The 23540-nt window shown below is 48.5% G+C and overlaps 1 protein-coding gene across 2 annotated transcripts in view; it reads right to left on the bottom strand.

The window, feature by feature from the left end:
• Window positions 1–3777: 3777 nt before the first annotated feature.
• The window catches only part of NUP85 (nucleoporin 85), a 394523-nt gene continuing 374760 nt past the window's right edge, over window positions 3778–23540 (bottom strand). For both annotated transcript variants that reach the window (XM_078654507.1, XM_078654508.1), the window contains 6 exons: window positions 15852–16003; window positions 15625–15742; window positions 4779–4879; window positions 4535–4686; window positions 4124–4228; window positions 3778–3939 (listed from right to left, as the gene is read on the bottom strand). In XM_078654507.1, the coding sequence (XP_078510633.1) occupies window positions 3841–3939; window positions 4124–4228; window positions 4535–4686; window positions 4779–4879; window positions 15625–15742; window positions 15852–16003 (727 nt within the window). In that variant the 3' untranslated portion in view covers window positions 3778–3840. The remainder of the gene's footprint in view (window positions 3940–4123; window positions 4229–4534; window positions 4687–4778; window positions 4880–15624; window positions 15743–15851; window positions 16004–23540) is intronic.

Genomic DNA, 23540 nt, shown 5'->3' with positions numbered 1-23540 from the left:
GCTACCCTATTTCTTCCAATGTCCCCAGTGATGCATATACTCTCCCAAAGTGGGGTAAGTGAGAATGTTATGAATGACATGAGAGTGTGAATGTGACACTTTGGTGAACAAGTGTAGTATTGTACGGTTAGAGGAGAGTGACACCGGAACGGTTTTGTGACTACACATGCACAATAGCTTCAAAAATAGCGATATGCAATATATATTGCCACATTACTATATATACACCACAGAGCCAATCGAGTACTTGATTAGCATACCAAGTTGGTGTGAACAATGATGGCGTCCATACACCCTACCTGGTTGACAAGCATGGGTGTATTTACTAGCACTTCACAAATGGGTAGTGTTGATTTCATGACAACAATGTTGCACTATGATCTCCTTTCTCTTTCTTTCATTTACATTTCAGATGGAGTAAAAGAACTTTAAAAGCGAGATAATTTTTGTTTCTAGTTTTTAAAGGAGCAGCTATCTGCCCTTTTGAGAACCCCCCCTCCACCCCACCCCACCATTATTGTCCTGCAGAAAGTGCTGGACCACACGGGCCAGTAGTGGACTGAAACATGTTGGCACTAGGGTCATTGGACCATAAAACTCCTGGTGACCCCCCCTAGTTTAATATTTTAACAGTTCCACGAATAAAGGGATACTGAGACCTGTCTGCGGATTTTTAATCTTTAATACCCCCTGGCTATATCTTTTTAAAAGCTCCCTGGAATACAGTCGAGCCCACCCTGACTTTTAGGAGTCAGGGTGACCCGATGATGAAGCATGACACTACTAGAGTGTGTGAGGGTAGGATAAACAGAAGGAATGATTTCCTTCCCCACCATCTATGGGGTAACAACTAAATAGCTTCATGACCATCTTCCCTTACTTAACTAACTTTTTGTATATGGCTGTCATGTTGTTGGTCTTTACTAGGACTGTTTTGCATTTTGTAAATGAGTAAAAGGCTTAAGCAGCAACTGAATCGTTCAGTTCTAGGTGGTTGTAGTGAAGATCCTATGTTGCTTTCAAATACCCTCAACAGTAATGTAATTTAGATATGCTACCCACCCCATGAGTGAGGCTTGATGGGAATGTTCACCTGTGGCTGAAGGTCAATAAATAATTTGCCTAACAACACGTTTTCACCACTGGAGTTGTGTGCTGGCAGTGGAAGCATTTACAGCCTTGCGTGCGGCAGTACTGCTATACATGAAGCAAACAATTCAATTATTGTCTCTACTGTAAGTGGACACAATGTCTGAAAAAGATGTAGAACCCTTTGAAGTGCCATTACACTTTCTTTATTTAGGTAGGCTTCCTCTGTAATAGATTTTAACATTGCTCCTAGGAAAGGTTGTAGCCGATGTGGCCCTAGATGTGACTTTCACATGGACTGTGAATCCTAGTCTGTTTACAGGGACACTGCTACCTGAGTGTGTGCTAAGCATTGTTCTTGACTGCTGCTCTTCATCGGCAAGTAGTCTAAGGATGTGCAGACTTGAATGGCAGCTCTTCTGAGGTGTGTAGGCATTTTCTAACCACTCTTGTGACAGAACTTTGAACTGGTAGTGTTGTCCACCAACTACAAAGCCCAGGTAGTCATACTGCGCTGAATTTATGGAACTAGAATTTTTTTAGGTCAAGGGCTGCCTTGGGTTCTCCTGTGCAGTGCAATGGGATAACATCCTGCAGGTTTGCAATTCTGGGGGGCTCCAACAGGAACATACAATTCAATAGCCTGATATTGAGAAACAATCAATGGGGTACTAGTTTCATGGCATCTTTGCTGAGAAGTGCCTGTACCTCTTCCTGAGACAGCAGTAGATAATAGGTCTTGCCTGAGTGTGTGCTATCCAAGTGGTATATTTGGAGGTGTGTCACTTAACGCCTTAACCACGGTGGCAATTCCGCCACGGTGCGGGCGTTCTGCGTGGGCGGGGCTGCATCGGCCGTTCGCAGCACTGGGGAGGAAGTGCTTCCGTCGGCCGACGGGGGCACGGAAGGGGTTAAAGCAGTATCCCTGCTGGACAATGGACAGAACCCACTTATCTAAGGTTATTTCCTCCCACTGCAGAAGGAATAACATTAGAGGTGTTCTGTAAATCAATCAATCATTACATTTGTAGAGCACTTCTTGTCATCCGTGATGGTATCCAGGCACTTTCAGTTGATTAGCTGAATAGCCAGGGCTTTTGGGACTTTCGGAAGTCTGGAGGAGATGGGGCGGTCCATAGAGGTAAAGGGAGCTTCGTCCATGTCTTTGCTGCTAAGTAGGAGAAGGAGTAACCTTCGCATCTGCTATGTCCAATGCGGGGGTGAAGGTTAAAGAAAGGGACGCAGTGCGGAAGTGTCTGGTTGGCTGATGGAAGTTCAGGTAAGTGGGTCCACTGTTGCTAAGGGCCTTGTATACATGGGCCAGGAGCTTGAACTGGTATATTTTCGATACAGTGGGCCAGTGGAGTTACGCGAGGTAGGGTGTGATGTGGGTTAGTCTAGGGAGATCCAAGACTAGTCTGACTGCAGAGTTTTATATGGTCAGTATTTGTCAGAGGAGGTGAGCTGCGATCCCTTTGTAGAAAGCGTTGCCATCGTCCAGTCGCCTGGAGAGAAGGGTCTGGGTGATGGTGTGCCTGTGATCAAGGGAAATGTATGACAAGTCACGGTTTCGAGGTAGAGGCGCCCTTTCTAGTAGACTGTTTGGAGGGCACCAATAGTTTTTACAATTTTTATATATTTTTTAAAATTTTCTCTAGCATGTCACCTTTTGGAAGTACCAAAGAGAAGTTTGTCGTCAAAAGGGACATGGATTATGTGTTTGATACCCCAAGCCATGGGTGAGGCCAGAGAATAATAATGGTGTGGACCTTCCTGGAAGCTGTATTTGCTCTGTATAGAGCACCAAATGTTTACATTCTTGGATAAGATATCCCCTTTTTTATGGTAGGCCTCTGGCAGTTGTTTTAACAGTGACTCCATATCTTTCCAGTAGTAAGTGTTTGACCAAAGTAGCTCATAGAATTGGCGACCCTCCACTTTGTTGATGCTCCCATTATATTCTAGCCTTATACTGTCTGTGTCAGTAGGTGGTGAGATCCCATTAATTTGGCTGTGTGTCTTGTTCCTGACCTTACGGTCTACGAGAGTCCAGTGAACATGGCCTCTGATGCAAGGAGGATCGTTAGGAGCAAACATTTTTATCTCCACCCTTGGATTTACCACCGGAACCTCTACAGGTTCTTTAAAGAGTTTTCAGTGGCCCATCTTGTCATGCTTCCAAGCACTGGTAGATACAGCTCCACCCTTTCAGTTTTTGACAGCGTTTTCACGGACAAATCCTCCTCCTCCACTACATGTAGCTCTACTTTATAATGTTCAGCTGCACTTGTATTCCCCATGATATGCAGTGGTGTGATAGGAAGGTGAGGCTTTCAAAGACTTTCGAAGGCTGGAGAAGAAAAAAGAAAATTAATTAACGGTTCCAGGGCTCGAGCTGAAATATCCAAAACAGATAGTGGGGAAAAAAAACAATCGGAGTCTTTCTCCAGGTGCATTGTGGGCTACAGTAGACGAGATATCTAGAGACCGACGATTCTTTGAACACAATTCGCAAATTTCCACCCCAAATACCACATAGCGAGAGGATGCATAACATGTATATATACAGCAGGGTATAGTGCAAACCATAATATAACAGAAGAGTTAGTCTCAGAGTAAATGAAACATGAAAGGTCCATTTACTATTCGAGCTGGAAAGAAAAAAAACACAAATCATAAACTCAACAGTTTTGCAAAACAAGATGTTTAATAAAAAATAATCAGTTATTTACAGCGAGTACACTTCCACTCTCAAGTCTCCACTGTCCCTTCCTTTACAATTGCTCGTGCAAGATTTCGTGCAAGAGCCAGTCTCAACATTTCCACTTTTGATGTCTCATGGTTGTCATCCTGCAAAAGGAAAAAAGAAATCTCAGAAAATCCTACAACCTGCGTCAAATATACATAAAAGGCCTATTTGGCTTAGGCCATCAGAGGATTTATAGTCTTTTTTCCGGCTATCCTGAGTACTACAACTTTTTACTCCTCTTACAAAAGACGAGGTTTATTTACAACAGTGAAATGCCTCTATTACCTGGAGATTCAGTTCAGGAGGCTGTCCACCTGCATTGTTTTTCATTGAGGTCAGGTCCTCCAGACATCGCATCAATTCATACGTTTGTTCAACTGAAAAGATTACCTTTATTAATAGAAACAAAAGTTTACAAAAATAAGTAAAATAATTATGCCCGTATAATGTAAAAATTCGTTAGACCATTTGCAAAAGTCTATGTGTAGAATAAGGTTAGGAAAATGATAAGAAAACTCAGTTTCAGTACTGCACCAAGAGTCCCTATGATACAACACAGAGAATAAACGGTTTTATCAAGATATCTTCGCACCTACCCATGAATCAACAATCGTTTTTCAATAACAGTGAAACAAAAAACTACAAAAAAACACTGTTTGTTGAGTGGCAGAGCAAAACTGAGATTTGCACACCCACCTCCTTATGTTCCAGGAGGGGCAGAGCATCTGAGAGGAGGGTCACCCAAAAGGAACATGGGGCTATCCGAGCAGTCATCAGTGACAACAGCAGTCTCGCAGCTTCCGGGAACCGCTTATCATTGTACAAGCGGTGGAACTCTCTGTACTTTCCTGAAGAGGCAAGAGGGTGGAGTCAAAAATTAAACCAGAACTAGATGCCCAGGTCTATTCACGTTTACAATTCCCACCCTGAAGCTTCTCACCGAGAAATGTGAGTCTGTCACTGAGCAGCATGGCCGCCCCCAGATTATCAATCAGGTCAAGGTCTGAGAAGACTCCTCGCTCACAGTAATCTTTCAGAAACCTGGGGGAAAAAATATGATAATTCGTGAGCACGCAAGGGAAGTAAAGACATGCAAAACAAGCACTGGGGAAAACTAACTGGCCTAGCACCTTTTGGACCTATTAGCTATACCAGTGATTTGTAGCGATGCTGTCCTGCCGGCTAACTAGGAGTCGGGGGTGGGGGTTATTTGTACACAATAACAAAATGATGCTTCCACTTTTTTTCCGTTTCATTTACCGATCTCAGTTTGCTCGGCAATACCTGGGGCAGAGCAACACGGAGGTCACAGGTGGTGAAAGCAACAGATGTGAGAGAAACGTGGAGCGCAGGGGGAGGAGAACACATGCTCTAGAGAGGAACCTGGAGCGGTTAGGGGAAAGCACAGCCGACCGAGAAAACAACACAGGGGGCGGAACAGCATGGAGAAGTTGGGTGAAGCACACAGATGACAGTGAGCAACAGAGGCGCAGCGGGAGCATTAAACGAGGCAGAAAGCTCCAAAACATGTGCACTCTTCTGTAGTGCTCAACCAAAAATGAACAAGTAGTGCTTAAAAAGTGAGAAGAGGAAGAACACAAGAAATACGTCCATGCTCCAGGGAAGGGGAAAAATGAAAAGATGAAGTAAAGCCCACACAAGTGGACGAATAAAAAGCAAGAAAATGACAGTGACAATAAAAGCCAACCAATGGTGTGTACAATGGATGGGCTCTAAGCCCACTCTAAGCAGATTTTTTTTTTACTTTTGCCAAAAGACAGTTTGCACTATCTGGTAGGGGAGACCTAAAAAGGAATTGCGAGGGTTTTTTATTAAACAAATAATTTTAACAAGCAGAACAAAAATAGTCAACTTGGAGACATTAATTTGGAATATGTAGACCAGAAGCTAAATTAAACCGAGCAAATCCGTAATAAATCCTACCCCTTCAGACCTCCACAAAACCTCAGAAATGTTAAGAGATCTGCAGTGTTTATGGCTTTAATCATGTAGTCGACCCATGAGTCATGGACAAGAACCATGAGCTGGATACAATACATAATCAATCTCAAAATCCCAATCTCCCTCCCTTTCCCTGAGAATCCGTTTCTGCACTTTCTCCACTCAATCATGCATTCCTCTTATATTACCTGTTGAAATCTACTAGAGGCAGCTTTACCTTTATGCAGAATAAGTACTAATAACTGTGTGAAGTTCTCTGATCTAATCTGGGGAAAGAATGTCCACACAGGAGCCGTTTAGGGTCACAGACGAGCACTATTCTGTGCAGCTTGGTGGTTTAACCCCTTCCATGCTGCCGTCGGCCACTGGCCGACAGCAGTGCTACCTCGCTGGTGCTGCCGTCGGCCAAAGGCCGACGCGGCCGCTCCCGTTTTTTAAAACCGCCGCGAAAATGCGGAAGCAGCCAACACGTTAAGGCACAAAGGTCCAGCAGAAGAAAAACCAAAAGATCTGCTCCCCTAGTCCTACACCCAGCAGCCGCATGTATTCATGTGTAATGTTCATTATTAACAGGCAGGGCCGCCAGCTCTTTTTCATAGCGCACGTTGAGTCATCCTGCACCATGACTGAAGCATAGCAGACACTCCACTTTTCTAATAAAGGGTGAACTGCACTGCACCTGTTGTAAGACGACAAATCCAAATCCCATGAGAAATCAGCAGCTTAATTTGAACGAGATTCACCACACAGAGCACCTGCTCTACGAAAATCTGACCGTACAAACAGGCAAGGGTAATTTACAAGCCCTGCCCATTCAAGATCACCAGCAAAAACACGACAGAAGCAAATGGAGTAGTTTCTTACCTGTAACTCCTGTTCTGTAGTAGGGGTATCTCTGTTATAGTCATAATCTAGTGAATAGTCCCGCCCATGTGCGTGGACTCAGGAAGCAATCAAAAATAATCTCTTAAGTCTTCTTCCTTGCAGTCCTGCATAGACACTTAAGAGAAAATTAAAGACAATAATGCAGCCTGTACCTACAAGGCTACACTGTCCAGTACTTCAACTAGAAATGCCAAGGATATTTTACCAACATCACATTTACAATAATGTGTCAAGTTCCATCCATAGAGAAACTTCCCCTTCACAAAAGCCTTGGAATGATAGAGAGGAAGGGATGGACAGACACGCCTCCATAGGCTGCCATTATGTGTCTGAAAAGGGATACCGTGCCTTTAAGGAACTTTCCAGTGACCCTCGGTATCCCAACATGCTCAGCCAAGTCCTTTTACTTTCAGTTCTTTTTGAAGGTGCATAAAGCAAGGCCTGTAGCATACATTACAGTACCATTATCTCCACATGGGGAGGTGGGCGGGCGCTTACGACTATAACAGAGATACCTGTACTACAGAACTGGAGTTACAGGTAAGCAACTACTCCTTCTGCAGTAGGGGATCTCTGTGTATAGTCATAATCTAGTGAATAGAATGGCAAGCCCATCCCAAAAACCAACCCTGCGGTGGAGAAAAACCAGACAACACCACTACTGGGCAAACCGATTTCTCAACGAAGCCTGCAACAGATTTCTCAACGAAGCCTGCCCAACCTGAGCATCTGCCCTGGCATCAGAGTCCAGACAGTAATGCTTAGCAAAGGTATGGACCGACTTCCAAGTGGCCACCCTGCAGATCTCTGCAATGGGAACATTGCGGAGCAAAGCAGTTGTAGCTGCTTTGCCCCTGGTAGAATGAGCCTTAGTCTTACCCCCTAAGGTCTTATTCGCTTTCTGATAACATAGCTGGATACATGACACAATCCATCTACAGATGGACTGTTTAGAGGTAGCCAGACCAGTCCTGAACGATCCATAGTTGACAAACAATTGGTCGGACCTACGAATATCCTTGGTCTTATCCAGATAGAATTTCAACACCCTTCTGACATCCAGGGAATGGAGAGAACGCTAAGGTGGAATGGAAGAGTTCTGAAAAACGTTGGTAAAGTTATACTCTGATTAACATGAAAATCAGAGATTACCTTAGGATTGAACTTAGGATGAGTACGCATAACAACCGTAGCAGCATGAAACACAGTATAAGGTTCCTGGCAACACAATGCCTGAATTTCACTCACCCTGCGGGCTGATGTAATGGCCACGAGGACCGCCGCCTTCCACGACAGGTGCTGCAGTGAAGCCTTGTGAATAGGCTCGAAAGGTTCCTTCATCAACCTGGACAGCACCACGTTCAGCTCCCACGAAGGCGAAGGAAGCCGAACAGGTGGGAACACCTTCAATCCTTCCAAAAAATCCTTTATCACAGGAATCTGGAAGAAGGATGTCTGCGAAGGGCATTTCCTGTATGCAGTCAATGCTGCGAGGTGAACCTTAATGGAATGGAAATTAAGGCCAGACTGAGCTAAATGCAGAAGCTATGGAAGGATGACATCTTCCTTGCAGGTCGTCGGATCATAGTTCTTAGACGTGCACCAGATGCAGAATCTCTTCCACTTGTAAGTGTAAGAAGTCCTAATGGAAGGCCTCTTAGCCTCCTTCAATATGTCCATGCAATCCTCAGGAAGATTCAAGGGGCCATATTGCACTCTCTCAGGAGCCATGCCGCTAAACTCAACGATGAGAGGTTGGGGTGCACCATCTGCCCCCCGAACTTCGTGAGAAGGTCCAGCCGACACGGCAGCCGCCGGTGAGGTAGGAACGACCGGTGAAGCAGGTCCGTGAACCACCACTGTCTAGGCCATTCCGGGGCTATGAGGATCATTCGCGCCCTGGACTGGGACAACTTGATGAGCACCGCCGGAATCAGGGGAATTGGTGGAAAAGCGTACAGAAAGCTGTTCGACCAGCTGATCCATAACGTGTTGCCCAGAGTCCCCGGCTGGTAATACCTCGAGACGAAGTCGCAGCATTTTCTGTTTTCGGGGGTGGCGAACAGATCCACGTCTGGAGCGCCCCACATGGCGAAGATGTCGTCGAACACCTCGTCGTTTATGACCCACTCGTGGTTTTCTTGGATCAACCTGCTGAGTGCGTCCGCCTGAGCATTCTGCACACCTGGCAAATGAGGCGCCGTTGTCGTCAGTCCTCTAGCTAGCAGCCAGTGCCAGATCGCCTGCGCTTCCTGTGACACTGTGCGCGATCTTGAGCCCCCCTGCTTGTTGAGATAATACATTGTGGTCGTATTGTCCTTCTGCACAAGCAAGGAGTTGGTCTGGAAGGATGGATGAAAGGCCTTCAGTGCCAAGTGAACCGCTCTGAGCTCCAGGAAGTTGATGTGATATGTGGACTCCACTGGAGACCACGTTCCCTGGATCTGTAGATGGTCTGAATGCGCTCCCCAGCCCTGGAGAGACGCATCCGTCACGATAGTCTGAATGGGGATGTCCTTGTGGAAAGGAACCCCTCTGAGGAGATTCGCTGCCGAGCACCACCATCTCAGGGACTGTTGGGCGTGACGAGACAACTGGATCCTGTCGTCCCAGCACCCTTTCCTCTGGTCCCACTGATCCTCCAAGCATTCTTGCAGCGGTCTCATGTGGAGGCGCGCATGTGGAGTGAGGAAGATGCAAGAGGCCATCGATCCCAGAAGAGAAGATACCGTCCTCACTGTTGTAGATGGAGCAGCTATGAGAGCCTGAGCCTTCCGAAGGATCGATAAGCGTCTCTCCTCCGAAGGAGACACGCTTGCTGACAGTGTATTGATGGAGGCTCCGAAGCACTGCAGGCACTGGACAGGAATCGGGACAGACTTGGACATATTTATGTGCAACCCCAGCTGGTTCAACAGAACAGCCGTCCTGTTGAAGTGCAGTTGTTCTTCCTGGACGTTGGAGGCTTTGATCAACCAGTCGTCCAGGTACGGGTAGACAAACACCTTGTTCTTTCGCAGGTGCGCTGCCACCACTGCCATGCATTTCGAAAAGGTCCTGGGTGCAGACTTCAGTCCAAACGGTAGTACGGTGTACTGATAGTGATTGGTGCCGACTAGAGAGCGCAGGAACGTCCGGTGTTTCCATGGAATGGACACATGGAAGTACGCATCCTGTAGATCTATTGCGCAAAGCCAGTCTCCTCTTTGCAGCCGAGGATAAATCTGGTGCAAAGACAGCTTGCAAAACTTTTCCCTGCGAATCCATTTGTTTGCTTGTCGCAAATCCAGAATGAGCCTGAACTCGTTCTTGTCCTTCTTCTGTACTAGGAAGAAACGGGAGTAAAGACCCTTTCCCCTATGAGACAGAGGGACGTCTTCTATCGCCCTTTTTCTTAAAAGGGTATCGGCCTCCGCCTGGAGCTCGCATAGTTGGAACTGCGAGCAAACCGGTGGAATTGCTGGAGGCGGGCTGGTGAAACGAAGACTGTATCCATTGCAAACAATATTCAGCACCCACTTATCCTGAGTAATTTTTCTCCACTCTGCCAAGTAATGTTGGATGCTTCCCCCCACCGGAGCGGGTAACGGACGAGGAGGAAGTAACTCCTCAGGGCCTAGACCCAGCCGGGCCTTTGGGCGTCGAGGAGTACTGCTGGCCGCCTCTGCCCCTCTGTCGCTTCTGGAAAGGGCGCCTCTGGTACTGCTGCTGTTGATGTTGCTGCTAGCCAGTTTGACGACCTTGCCCTCTGCCCTGGGCACCAAAACGCCTCTGGAAAGGCGGAAAGTCTTCTTCTGCTCCTTCGGCTTCTCGAACGAGACGGCCGTCAGGGTTTCAGCCTCCGCCTTCATGCGGGCCATCTCCTCAGCGTATTTTCCAAACAATGGCGCTCCAGAGAACGGCAGGTTGGAAACCCTTTGCTGGGCCTCTGGTTTCAGCGACGGCGCACGCAACCAGGCATGGCGTCCCAAGTTTATCCCGTGGTAGTAGCCATGGGCAGCCAAGAGCGAGGAATCCGCAGCCGCACTGATCACTTGACTGGACAGAAGCGATAGAGGGGCAGAGGCGGCCAGCAGTCCTCCTCGACGCCCAAAGGCCCGGCTGGGTCTAGGCCCTGAGGGGTTACTTCCTCCTCGTCCGTTACCCGCTCCAGTGGGGGGAAGCATCCAACATTACTTGGAGAAAATTACTCAGGACAAGTGGGTGCTGAATAATGTTTGTAATGGATACAGTCTTTGTTTCACCAGCCCACCTCCAGCAATTCCACCGGTTTGCTCGCAGTTCCAACTACGCGAGCTGCAGGCGGAGGCCGATACCCTGTTAAGAAAAAGGGCGATAAAAGACATCCCTCTGTCTCAAAGGGGAAAGGGTATTTACTCACGTTTCTTCCAAGTACAGAAGAAGGACAAGAACGAGTTCAGGCCCATTCTGGATCTGCGACAAGCAAACAAATGGATTCGCAGGGAAACATTTTGCATGCTGTCTTTGCACCAGATTTATCCTCTGCTGCAAAGAGGGGACTGGCTTTGCGCAATAGATCTACAGGATGCGTACTTCCATGTGCCCATTCCATAGAAACACCGGAAGTTCCTGCGCTCTCTAGTCGGCACCAATCACTATCAGTACACCTTACTACCGTTTGGACTGAAGTCTGCACCCAGGACCTTTTCGAAATGCATGGCAGTGGTGGCAGCGCACCTGCGAAAGAACAAGGTGTTTGTCTACCCGTACCTGGATGACTGGTTGATCAAAGCCTCCACTTTCCAGGAAGCACAACTGCACTTCAACAGGACGGCTGTTCTGTTGAACCAGCTGGGGTTACACATAAATGTGTCCAAGTCTGTCCCGATTCCTGTCCAGGGCCTGCAGTACTTGGGAGCCTCCATCAATACGCTGTCAGCAAGCGTGTCTCATTTGGAGGAGAGATGCTTATCGATCCTTCAGAAGGCTTAGGCTCTCATAGCTGCTCCAGCTACAACAGTGAGGACGGTGTCTTCTCTTCTGGGATCGATGGCCTCTTGCATCTTCCTCACTCCACATGCGCGCCTCCACATGAGACCGCTGCAAGAATGCTTGGAGGATCAGTGGGACCAGAGGAAAGGGTGCTGGGACGACAGGATCCAGTTGTCTCGTCACGCCCAACAGTCCCTGAGATGGTGGTGCTCGGCAGCGAATCTCCTCAGAGGGGTTCCTTTCCACAAGGACATCTCCACTCAGACTATCGTGACTGATGCGTCTCTCCAGGGCTGGGGAGCGCATTCAGGCCATCTACAGATCCAGGGAACGTGGTCTCCGGTGGAGCCCACGTATCACATCAACTTCCTGGAGCTCAGAGCGGTTCACTTGGCACTGAAGGCCTTTCATCCGTCCTTCCAGACCAACTCCTTGCTTGTGCAGACGGACAATACGACCACGATGTATTATCTCAACAAGCAGGGGGGGCTCAAGATCGCGCACAGTGTCACAGGAAGCGCAGGCGATCTGGCACTGGCTGCTAGCCAGAGGACTGACGATAACGGCGACTCATTTGCCAGGTGTGCAGAATGCTCAGGCGGACACACTCAGCAGGTTGATCCAAGAAAACCACGAGCGGGTCATAAACGACGAGGTGCTCGACAACATCTTCGCCATGAGGGGCACTCCAGACGTGGATCTGTCCGCCACTGCCGAAAACAGAAAATGATGCGACTTCGCCTCGAGGTATTACCAGCCGGGGACTCTGGGGAACGCGTTATGGATCAGCTGGTCGAACAGCTTCCTGTACGCTTTTCCACCAATTCCCCTGATTCCGGCGGTGCTCATCAAGTTGTCCCAGTCCAGGGCGCGAATGATCCTCATAGCCCCCGAATGGCCTAGACAGTGGTGGTTGAAGGACCTGCTTCACCGGTCGCTCCTACCTCACCGGCGGCTGCCATGTCGGCCGGACCTTCTCACGAAGTTCGGGGGCAGATGGTGCACCCCAACCTCTCATCGTTGAGTTTGGCGGCATGGCTCCTGAGATAGTGCAATATGGCCACTTGAATCTTCCTGAGGATTGCATGGACATATTGAAGGAGGCTAAGAGGCCTTCCACTAGGACTTCTTACGCTTACAAGTGGAAGAGATTCTGCATCTGGTGCAGATCCGACGACCTTCTAGGAAGATGTCATCCTTCCATACCTTCTGCATTTAGCTCAGTCTGGCCTTAATTTCCATTCCATTAAGGTTCACCTCGCAGCATTGACTGCATACAGGAAATGCCCTTTGCAGACATCCTTCTTCCAGATTCCTGTGATAAAGGATTTTTTGAAAGGATTGAAGACTGTGTTCCCGCCTTTTCGGCTTCCTTCGCCTTCGTGGGAGCTGAACGTGGTGCTCTCCAGGTTGATGAAGGAACCTTTCGAGCCTATTCACAAGGCTTCACTGCAGCACCTGTCATGGAAGGGGGCGTTCTTCGTGGCCATTACATCGGCCCGCAGGGTGAGTGAAATTCAGGCATTGTGTTGCCAGGAACCTTATACTGTGTTTCATGCTGCTAAGGTTGTTATGCGTACTCACCCTAAGTTCCTTCCTAAGGTAATCTCTGATTTTCATGTTAATCAGAGTATAACTTTACCAACGTTTTTTCAGAACCCTTCCACTCCAGCGGAGCGTTCTCTCCATTCCCTGGATGTCAGAAGGGTGTTGAAATTCTATCTGGATAAAACAAAGGATATTCGTAGGTCCGACCAATTGTTTGTCAACTATGGGTCGGTCAGGACTGGTCTGGCTACCTCTAAACAGTCCATCTCCAGATGGATTGTGTCATGTATCCAGCTATGTTATCAGAAAGCGAATAAGACCTTAGGGGGTAAGTCTAAGGCTCATTCTACCAGGGGCAAAGCAGCTACAACGGCTTTGCTCCGCAATGTTCCCATTGCAGAGATCTGCAGGGCGGCCACTTGGAAGTCGGTTCACACCTTTGCTAAGCATTACTGTCTGGACTCTGATGCCAGGGCAGATGCTCAGGTTGGGCAGGCTTCGTGGAGAAATCTGTTTGCACAGTAGTGGTGTTGTCTGGTTTTTCTCCACCGCAGGGTTGGTTTTTGGGATGGGCTTGCCATTCTATTCACTAGATTATGACTATACCCTACTACAGAAGGAGTAGTTTCTTACCAGTAACTCCAGTTCTGTAGTAGGGGTATCTCTGTTATAGTCATATGCGCACGCCCTCCTCCCCGGTGGAGATAATGGTACTGTAATGTATGCTACAGGCCTTGCTTTATGCACCTTCAAAAATAACTGAAAGTAAAAGGACTTGGCTGAGCATGCTGCGATACAGAGGGTCTCTGGAGAGTTCCTTAAAGGCACGGTATCCCTTTTCAGACACATAATGGCAGCCTATGGAGGCTTGTCTGTCCATCCCTTCCTCTCGATCATTTCAAGGATTTTGGTGAAGGGGAGTTTTCCCTGTGAGGTAAGCTTGGTAAATAGTGTAAAACCGGACATGGTAGGCTATCCTTTTCATGGTTTAGATGAAGTGGTGGCCTTTGTAGCCTTGTATAAGTTAGGCTGCATTATTTGTCTTAATTTCCTCTCAAGAGTCTATGCAGGACTGCAAAGAAGCCAGCTTAAGAGATTATTTTTGATTGCTTCGGGGTCCACGCACATGGGCAGACTATTCGCTAGATTATGACTATACACAGAGATCCCCTACTACAGAACTCTTGCTTAGTCTGTGAAGAGGGGGCTGAAATGGTGGTGCTAGGAGCAGATTGCCCCCACCCCAATCCCTGCTGGAGAGATTCAGCTGCTCAGACTTGTGGGCTGCTTTTGTACCAGGACATAGATGTGAGGACAGGGTGGGAAAGATGATGGCTTTAGCTAATGTCAGCACTGAAAGATTTCTGATCACTAACGTGCTTTTAAACATTTTGTTCATGTGCAACTTTGTAATAGTGACGAGCAGAATGTCTAAATGCTGCACACATCTGTCACCTTTAAATTAACATTGTCATAGTGTAAATGTTTTTATTTTTTTATTTAATAAATTTATATTGCATGTGGACATCTGCTTCGCCTGCATCAGTAAGGACTTTTGTGTCAGTGAATAAAAAAATCTAATATTAGACCAAAGCTGTGAACTGAAGGGCAATCAAGGTGTTTAAATGTTCAAAGAAGCTAAACTTGTATGGAAAGACTGCGGTAGCTAAGCACACAGCCCCTTTGCTGCATTTTGTTTTACACAGAACTATGTTCCTTCCTTTAATAGCAAAACAATCCCCCAGGATAATCGAAAAATGTGACTGACTGAGGATTGGTATCCTGTTGATTTAAATCTGTGGTGAAATAATTTTCCAACATCAGTTAGATCATGGCAAGCAATAATCTTGCCCAGATTGAAATCACTGCAGCACTTTTATCTATTTTCTAGCATTTGATTTCCTTAGATTACTCACCAGTCCCCCATAGACCAAATAAAACTTCCTGTGATCCAAGTAGTTTTAGAAACTTGCCTGGATTCTACTGACCAACCATTGACCGATAATTCATTCACACTACTCCTGATCAACAGCAGAACGCAGTGAAAAGAAGTGGTGCACTTACATGATGGCCAACAGATACATTACCTTTGTTAAGACATGACAGCAGTAGCAAATACAAAGCCAAATAAATCATGAGTAGTATGAAGGGATCTACAATTATATCGTCATTAAAACACACCACCTGACCTGCTGTGGCTAAAACAGGCCTTTTCGTGTCCGATATAAGGTTAACTGTGTGCGCGAGTCGTTACACGTTTGATACCACCATTTCATTCAGTCTAATACCAGGATGGATGTGAGGAGATGAGGACTATAATAAGGGCACCTGCCAATGTCGTTGAATGCTTACCAGTGAGTGTCCTTTCCTATGTGATAACAAGGTGCCTAACCAAGAGGTGCACCTAAATTAGACTAGAAAGGTGTGAATGCTTTTACCTGTCGGATATCAGAGTTGCGAAGGCTGCATCCTTAGCTCGAATACTCCAGGACAGGGCAGAACCCAAGCGATTATTGCGGACTGCTCTCATGGCCATTATCTTACAGATACTTCGCACTGAGGGGGCAGAGCAAAACTGGTTAGCTTTACATCATAGTTCCCAGCATGGTGGTTGCAATTCAAACTTCCATTATCTTACCCTAACAAAACAGTAGGGGAGAATTACCTTGATCAGTCATCTGTCTCTGTTCGCAGATCCTCAGCACCTTCAGTGCTTTCTTCTCAGTGTTCAGGGGGATTCGCTCGATGTGCAACTCCAGATACACACGTCCCAACTCTGGACAATGATCAAAGTAGTCCACTCCCAACTGCCACATACTGAAAGAAAAAGCAAGACTAAATATTCTGCCATAGACTGTGAAAAATAGACAGGAATGTGAATTTAGTGCAAAGACTGGTGAGAAAAAGGAGAATATCCATCTACACGGATACACAGAATAGAAAAGAACATCTTTAAGTACAGTAACGGACTGTAAAAAAAGAAAATCTAGTGCCAAAGACTGTAGAAAACAGAATGTTAAAGTAATGCAACAAACTGTACATAACAAGGGAGAACATGAATGTTCTGTCAAGTTACAGATGATGAAATAACATTAATGTGACTTACTATTGGTTCTACTTGTGGGTTCTCGGTCACCTAGTGATGGGACTGAAAGGAACATTTTACTTATAGTTTAGATATCAGTTTGTATGATGCAGCGCTGTAGATTCCTATTCTCCACAGATCTGCCATCTAGCGTAGTACACGCATGATGCAAGCTGTTTTTCTTTTAAGAAGTTTTTTTAATTTTGAGTTATGTTGCGACTCTTCCCTGAACCCTAAAATGCACCACAACAAAGACAACACCTGAGATTGCTCCCCCAAACCCCAATGGGTGAGTGTAAAAGTACACAGGTAAATTGTGCAAAGGAAAATTATAATCTGAAGCATCAGCTCAAGTCCGGCAAGGCAGGAGGGCACATGTTAATCTACAGCACTACCCGCTACAAACCAATAGTTGCAGGGTAAGGAGTAGTTACTGTCCTGTAACTCCAGTTCTGTAGTAGGGGTATCTCTGTTATAGTCATAATCTAGTGAATAGTCCCGCTCATGAGCGTTGACCGCGGAGCAATCAAAAATAATCTCTTAAACTGTCTAAAAATGCAGTTCTGCAAAGACACTTAAGAGAATTTAAAGACATATAATGCAGCCTATCCACAGGCTACACTGTCCAGTACTTCAGCTAGACATTCCACATTCCACCAAAAACCACAACCAGCACAGCTTGCCAAGTTTTCTTCACAGAGAAAAACTTCCCTCTTTACCAGCAAAGCCTCAGGAATGATAGTGAGGAAGGGGAGGACAGACAAGCCCCATAGGCTGCTATTATGTGGCTCAAAAAAGGACACCGTGCCTTTAAGAAAACTTTCTAGAACTTTCTCAGTATCCCAGAATGCCCTGCAGGTCCCATTTACTTTCAGTTCTTTTTGAAGGCGTATAACGCCAGACCTGTAGCATTCCGAACATAACAATTGTCTCCACCGGGGAGGAGGGCGGTCGCTTATGACTATAACAGAGATACCACTACTACAGAACTGGAGTTACAGGACAGAAACTACTCCTTCTGTAGTAGGGGATCTCTGTGTATAGTCATAATCTAGTGAATAGAATGGCAAGCCCATCCCCACACAAAAGCGGTGGAGAGAAAGAGTACAACACCACTACTGTGCGAACTGATTTCGCAGCGAAGCCTGCCCAACCTGGGCATCCGCCCTGGCATCAGAGTCCAGACAGTAATGCTTGGCAAAGGTATGGACTGACTTCCACGTGGCGGCCCTGCAGATTTCTGCAATGGGAACATTACGAAGCAAAGCAGTCGAGGCAGCTTTGCCCCTGGTGGAATGAGCCTTAGGTTTACCCCCTAAGGTCTTATTAGCCTTTTGATAACACAATTGAATACAGGACACAATCCACCTAGAAATGGACTGTTTAGAGGTAGCAAGACCTGTCCTGACTGACCCATAGTTGATAAACAATTGGTCCGACCTACGAATATCCTTGGTTTTATTCAGATAAAATTTCAACACCCTCCTGACATCCAGGGAATGGAGAAACCTTTCCGCTGGAGAGGAAGGATTCTGAAAAAACGTAGGTAAAGTTATGGTCTGGTTAACATGGAAATCAGAAATAACCTTGGGAAGAAATTTAGGGCGAGTACGCATAACAACCTTAGCAGCATGAAATACAGTATAAGGTTCTTGGCAACACAACGCCTGAATTTCACTCACCCTGCGGGCCGATGTAATGGCCACGAGGAACGCCGCCTTCCAGGACAGGTGCTGCAGCGAAGCCTTATGAATAGGTTCAAAAGATTCCTTCATCAATCTGGACAGCACCACATTCAATTCCCATGAAGGCGACGGACGCTGGACAGGAGGAAACACTTTCTTCAAGCCTTCCAAAAAATCTTTGATCACAGGGATCTGGAAGAAGGAGGTCTGTGAAGGGCATTTCCTGTAGGCAGTAAGCGCAGCGAGATGAACCTTAATGGAATGACAGTTAAGGCCAGCCTGCGCCAAATCTAAAAGGTATGGAAGGATGACATCTTCCTTACATGTCGTCGCATCATAGTTCTTGGACTTGCACCAGATGCAAGATCTCTTCCACTTGTACGCATAAGATGTCCTAGTGGAAGGTCTCTTGGCTTCCTTCAATATGTCCATACAATCTGCAGGGAGATTCAAATGTCCATATTGCACTATGTTAGTAGCCATGCCGCCAAACGCAAAGACGAGAGGTTGGGGTGCACCATCTGCCCCCCGAACTTCGTGAGAAGGTCCTGCCGGCACGGCAGCCGAATGTGAGAAAGGAGAGACCGGTGAAGCAGGTCCGTGAACCACCACTGCCTGGGCCATTCCGGGGCTACGAGGATCATTCGCGCCCTGAACTGGGACAACTTGATGAGCACCGCCGGAATCAGGGGAATTGGTGGAAAAGCGTACAGAAAGCTGTTCGACCAGCGGATCCATAACGCGTTCCCCAGAGTCCCCGTCTGGTAATACCTCGAGACGAAGTCGCAGCATTTTCTGTTTTCAGGGGTGGCGAACAGATCCACGTCTGGAGTGCCCCACATGGCGACGATGTCGTCGAACACCTCGTCGTTTATGACCCATTCGTGGTTTTCCTGGATCAGCCTGCTCAGTGCGTCCGCCTGAACATTCTGCACACCTGGCAGATGGGTAGCCGTTATCGTCAGTCCTCTGGCAAGAAGCCAGTGTCAGATCTCCTGCGCCTCCTGCGACCGGGTGCGCGATCTCGAGCCCCCCTGCTTGTTGAGGTAATACATCGTGGTCGTATTGTCCGTCTGTACAAGCAGAGAGTTGGTCTGGAAGGACGGATGAAAGGCCTTCAGTGCCAAGTGAACCGCTCTGAGTTCCAGGAAATTGATATGATACGTGGACTCAGTCGGGGACCACATCCCTTGTATCTGTAACTCTCCAGAGTGTGCTCCCCAGCCTTGGAGAGAGGCATCTGTCACGATGGTCTGAATGGGAATGTCCTTGTGGAAGGGAACCCCCTTGAGGAGGTTCTCCGCCGAACACCCCCATTTCAGAGACTGTAGAGCATGCAGAGACTGTAGTATATTGTCGTCCCAGTTTCCTCTCCTCTGGTCCCATTGATCCTCCAGACACTCCTGCAGCGGTCTCATGTGTAGCCGCGCGTGTGGCGTGAGGAAGATACAAGAGGCCATCGACCCCAGTAGAGAAGACACCGTCCTCGCTGTCGTATATGGAGCGGTCATAAGATCCTGAGCCTTCCGAAGGAGTAATAAACGTCTTTCCTCTGAAGGAGACATGCTTGCAGACAGTGTATTGATGGATGCTCCCAAGTACTGCAGGCATTGGACCGGAATCGGGACAGACTTGGACATGTTGATGTGCAGCCCCAGCTTTTGCAAGAGAACGGACGTGTTCTGGAAGTGCGCATGCGCTTCCGTGAAGGAGGATGCCTTGATCAAGCAATCGTCCAGGTACGGGTAGACAAACACCTTGTTCTTTCTCAGGTGTGCCGCTACCACTGCCATGCATTTGGAAAAGGTTCTGGGCGCTGACTTCAGCCCGAACGGCAACACTGTGTATTGATAGTGATTGGCGCCGACTTGGAATCGCAGGAACTTCCGGTGTTTCTGTGCGATCGGCACGTGGAAGTATGCATCTTGCAGGTCTATCGCGCACAGCCAGTCTTCCCTTTGCAGTTGAGGGTAAATCTGGTGTAAGGACAGCAAGCGAAACTTTTCTCTGCGAATCCACTTGTTTGCTTGTCTCAGATCCAGAATAGGCCTGAACTCGTTTTTGTCCTTTTTGCGGACTAGAAAGAACCGCGAGTACAGACCTCTTCCTCTTTGGGACATAGGGACGTCTTCTATCGCCCTTTTCCTTAACAGGGTATCGACCTCCGCCTGGAGCTCACGCAGCTGATACTGCGAGCAAACCGGTGGAATTGCTGGAGGCGGGCTGATGAACCGAAGACTGTATCCATTGCAAACAATATTCAGCACCCACTTGTCCCGAGTAATTGTTCTCCACTCTGCCAGAAAATATTGAACGCTTCCCCCCACCGGAGCGGGTAACGGATGACGGGGAAGTAATCGCTCAGGGCCTAGACGCGGCGGGGCCCTTGGTCGCGGCGGCAGACTGCTGTCCACCCCTGCCCCTCTGACGTTTCTGGAAGGGCTTCCTCTGGAACTGATGCTGCTGTCCAGACTGTTGACCACGCCCTCTGCCCGTCTCTGGAACGGGCGGTAGTTCTTTTTCTGGTCCATGGGCTTCTCCAAGCCCACAGCCGTGCGAGTCTTGGCCTCCGCCTTCATGCGGGCCATCTCATCGTTGGCGTGTTTCCCGAATAGGGTCTCGCCCGAGAAGGGCGAGTTGGCCACCCTCTGCTGGGCCTCAGGCTTCAGTGACGTCAATCTGAGCCAAGCGTGGCGCCTCTGATTAACCCCATGGCAGTACCCGTGGGCTGCCAGGAGGGACGAGTCTGCCGCTGCACTGATCAGCTGGTTGGACACCAGCAATCCCTCATTCAGGATCTCCATGAAATCCTCCTTTTCCCGTGGGAGGAGGTCGGCGAACTGTTGGAGGGACTCCCACAGTGCCCGATCATAGCCCCCCAACAGCGCCGATGCATTGGCAGCCTTCCTAGAGGTAGCGCCGTCCCGCAAACCTTCCTGCCCGCCGAGTCCAAGCAGCGACTCTCCATGTCCGGAGGCACATTGGAGGATGGGGTGGTGGCGTGTTTCCTTGCCGCCGTCACAATGACGGAATCCGGAGTTGGATCCATTCGGAGGAAAGCTGGGTACGCATCAGGCGCCTTATACTTCTTTTGCAGCCTGGAGGGAGCTGCCTTCGTCACCGCCGGAGTGAGGAAGAGCTCTAAAGCGGGTTCCACTAGCCCAGGCACCAAAGGCAACAGAGATCTCAATAGGTGCTTATTGTGGAGAGTCTCAAAGATTACGGAAGTCGTAGGCGTGGGTACTGTCAGTTGGATGCCCAGCTTGGCCGCACCTCTCAACAAGACCTCTTGAAAAGAGACCACGTCGTCCACAGGGGACACCCTCATCCGAGGGATCCTGACAGGGTTGGTGAATAATCCCTTGCGCTGGACGACTCCGTGCTGTACCGGGAACGACCCCTCCTATGGCGTCTTCTTGATCTCGTCAATGAACGACGGCGACTCCTGGATCTCCCTCCCTCTCTCCCTGTCCGGAGCGAGATCTGGGCCTCCTAGGCCTTGGACGCTCAGCGGGTACTTGCGGCGGCACCTGCGGTTTTGCGGGTGCCTGCGGCGGAACCTGCAGTGGCGGCCTGACCGGGGACCTCGGCCGAGGTGCCCCCTTAGGCTGCGTTGGGAAGTGCGTCATAGAGACCGACCTTGGAGGCCGTGGAGGTGCATGTGGAGGCACAGGAGGAGGAGGTGGCGGAGGAGGTGGCGGAGGAGTGCGCGGAGGCGGCTCCTTCGGCAGTGGAGGAGGAGGAGTAACTGATTTTGGCTTGGGAGGAGAGTACACCACAGAGTACACCGAGCCCGGTGACTCCCTCATCTTCTTCCTCGGCGTAGGGGACCGAGAAGTAGCGCCCCCTGTCGGTGACCAGCGTCGCCGTCGTGCCCCTGAAGACCTGGATGGACTCCTGGCTCCAGAACGCCTCCTGGAGGATGATCTCTTCCTCTTCGGCGTCGAACGCCCCTTCGGTGTCGAAGAGCGCTTCCATGACGCCGATGAACGTCGTCTCGACGTCGAAGACCTATGCCTCGACGGCGGGCTCCGCCGCCTCGGCGCTGAAGATCTGCGCCTCGATGTCGAATGCCTCCTTCACGACGCTGACCGCCGAGTCGACGTCGAGGGTGAACGGCAGTGTCGCCTCGACGGCGAGCGCCGAGTCGACGCCGAACGGCGGTGTCGCCATGACGGCGAGCGCCGACGCCGTCTGGAATCCTCACGACGTCGACGACGACGTCAATGATGATGTCGTCTTCGGCGGCGACCTTGACGGCGGTCTCGTCAGTCCCCTCGACGCCAAATGTCGATGTCGCCTCGACCCAGAGCCCTGGGGAGAAGGGTAGCAGACTGCCGTCATGCCTCTCGACGCAGTCGTTGATGGTATCGACATCGACGGAGAACGTCGACGCTTTCGGGCCTTCTTGACGCTGGGGAGCCCCCCCCAGAGGCCTCAGCATGGGCAGAGGAAGCAGATCCAGCTTGCTCAGACCCATCTTGACTCTGCAGCCTTCTTTCTTCCAGTCCTTGGAGCCTGATCTTCTTTCTGTCTCTCAGGGTCCTGGAGGAGAAGGTCTGGCAAATCTCACACTTCTCAGGGAGATGAGTAGAAGGCAGGCACAGGATACACACAGAGTGTGGGTCTGACTTGGCCTTCTTCCTCGAGCACTCCGGGCATTTATCAAATAATGCAGGCATTTTTGATAAAAAGAACTGCACAGAACACTAGAAGAGGGCACCAAAATATGTCGAGTGTAAACACTCACACACTTTAAAAGTGCAAAAAAGTCTATAATAAACCCAAAAAGGGAGAGCTCTATGCTCCAGGGTCCTGCTAGCAGGAGCCCGAAAAAAGAACTGAAAGTAAATGGGACCTGCAGGGCATTCTGGGATACTGAGAAAGTTCTAGAAAGTTTTTTTAAAGGCACGGTGTCCTTTTTTGAGCCACATAATAGCAGCCTATGGGGCGTGTCTGTCCTCCCCTTCCTCACTATCATTCCTGAGGCTTTGCTGGTAAAGGGGGAAGTTGTTCTCTGTGAAGAAAACTTGGCAAGCTGTGCTGGTTGTGGTTTTTGGTGGAATGTGGAATGTCTAGCTTAAGTCCTGGACAGTGTAGCCTGTGGATATAGGCTGCATTATACGTCTTTAAATTTGCTCTTAAGTGTCTTTGCAGGACTGCATTTTTAGAGAGTTTAAGAGATTATTTTTGATTGCTCCGGGGTCCACGCTCATGAGCGGGACTATTCACTAGATTATGACTATACACAGAGATCCCCTACTACAGAAGTAACATTTTCTGTTTGTAGCATGTGCTGCAGTAGATCACATGTTCTGCATAGACTACAAAGCAGTGCACGCCCTAAAGCGGTGGCTAGCGAGCATACGAGGCAGACAGATGTGTGGATTAAAGTACAGAGTACTGTTTGGTCTGCCTGCGCCTCTTGGTTGGCCGAATAACCACACAGTAATGTTTAGTAAAAGCGTGTGGTGTTGACCAAGTGCAGATTAATATATGTTGGTCAGTGGTATATTCCCTAAGAAACCCATTGTAGCTCATTCCTTTCTCGTAGAACGTTCTCTCAGCAGTGTACAAAAGTAGT

This window comes from Lissotriton helveticus, chromosome 7, assembly GCF_964261635.1.
Source record: "Lissotriton helveticus chromosome 7, aLisHel1.1, whole genome shotgun sequence".
NCBI lineage: Eukaryota > Metazoa > Chordata > Amphibia > Caudata > Salamandridae > Lissotriton > Lissotriton helveticus.
This window is presented reverse-complemented; position numbering and strand designations above follow the sequence as displayed.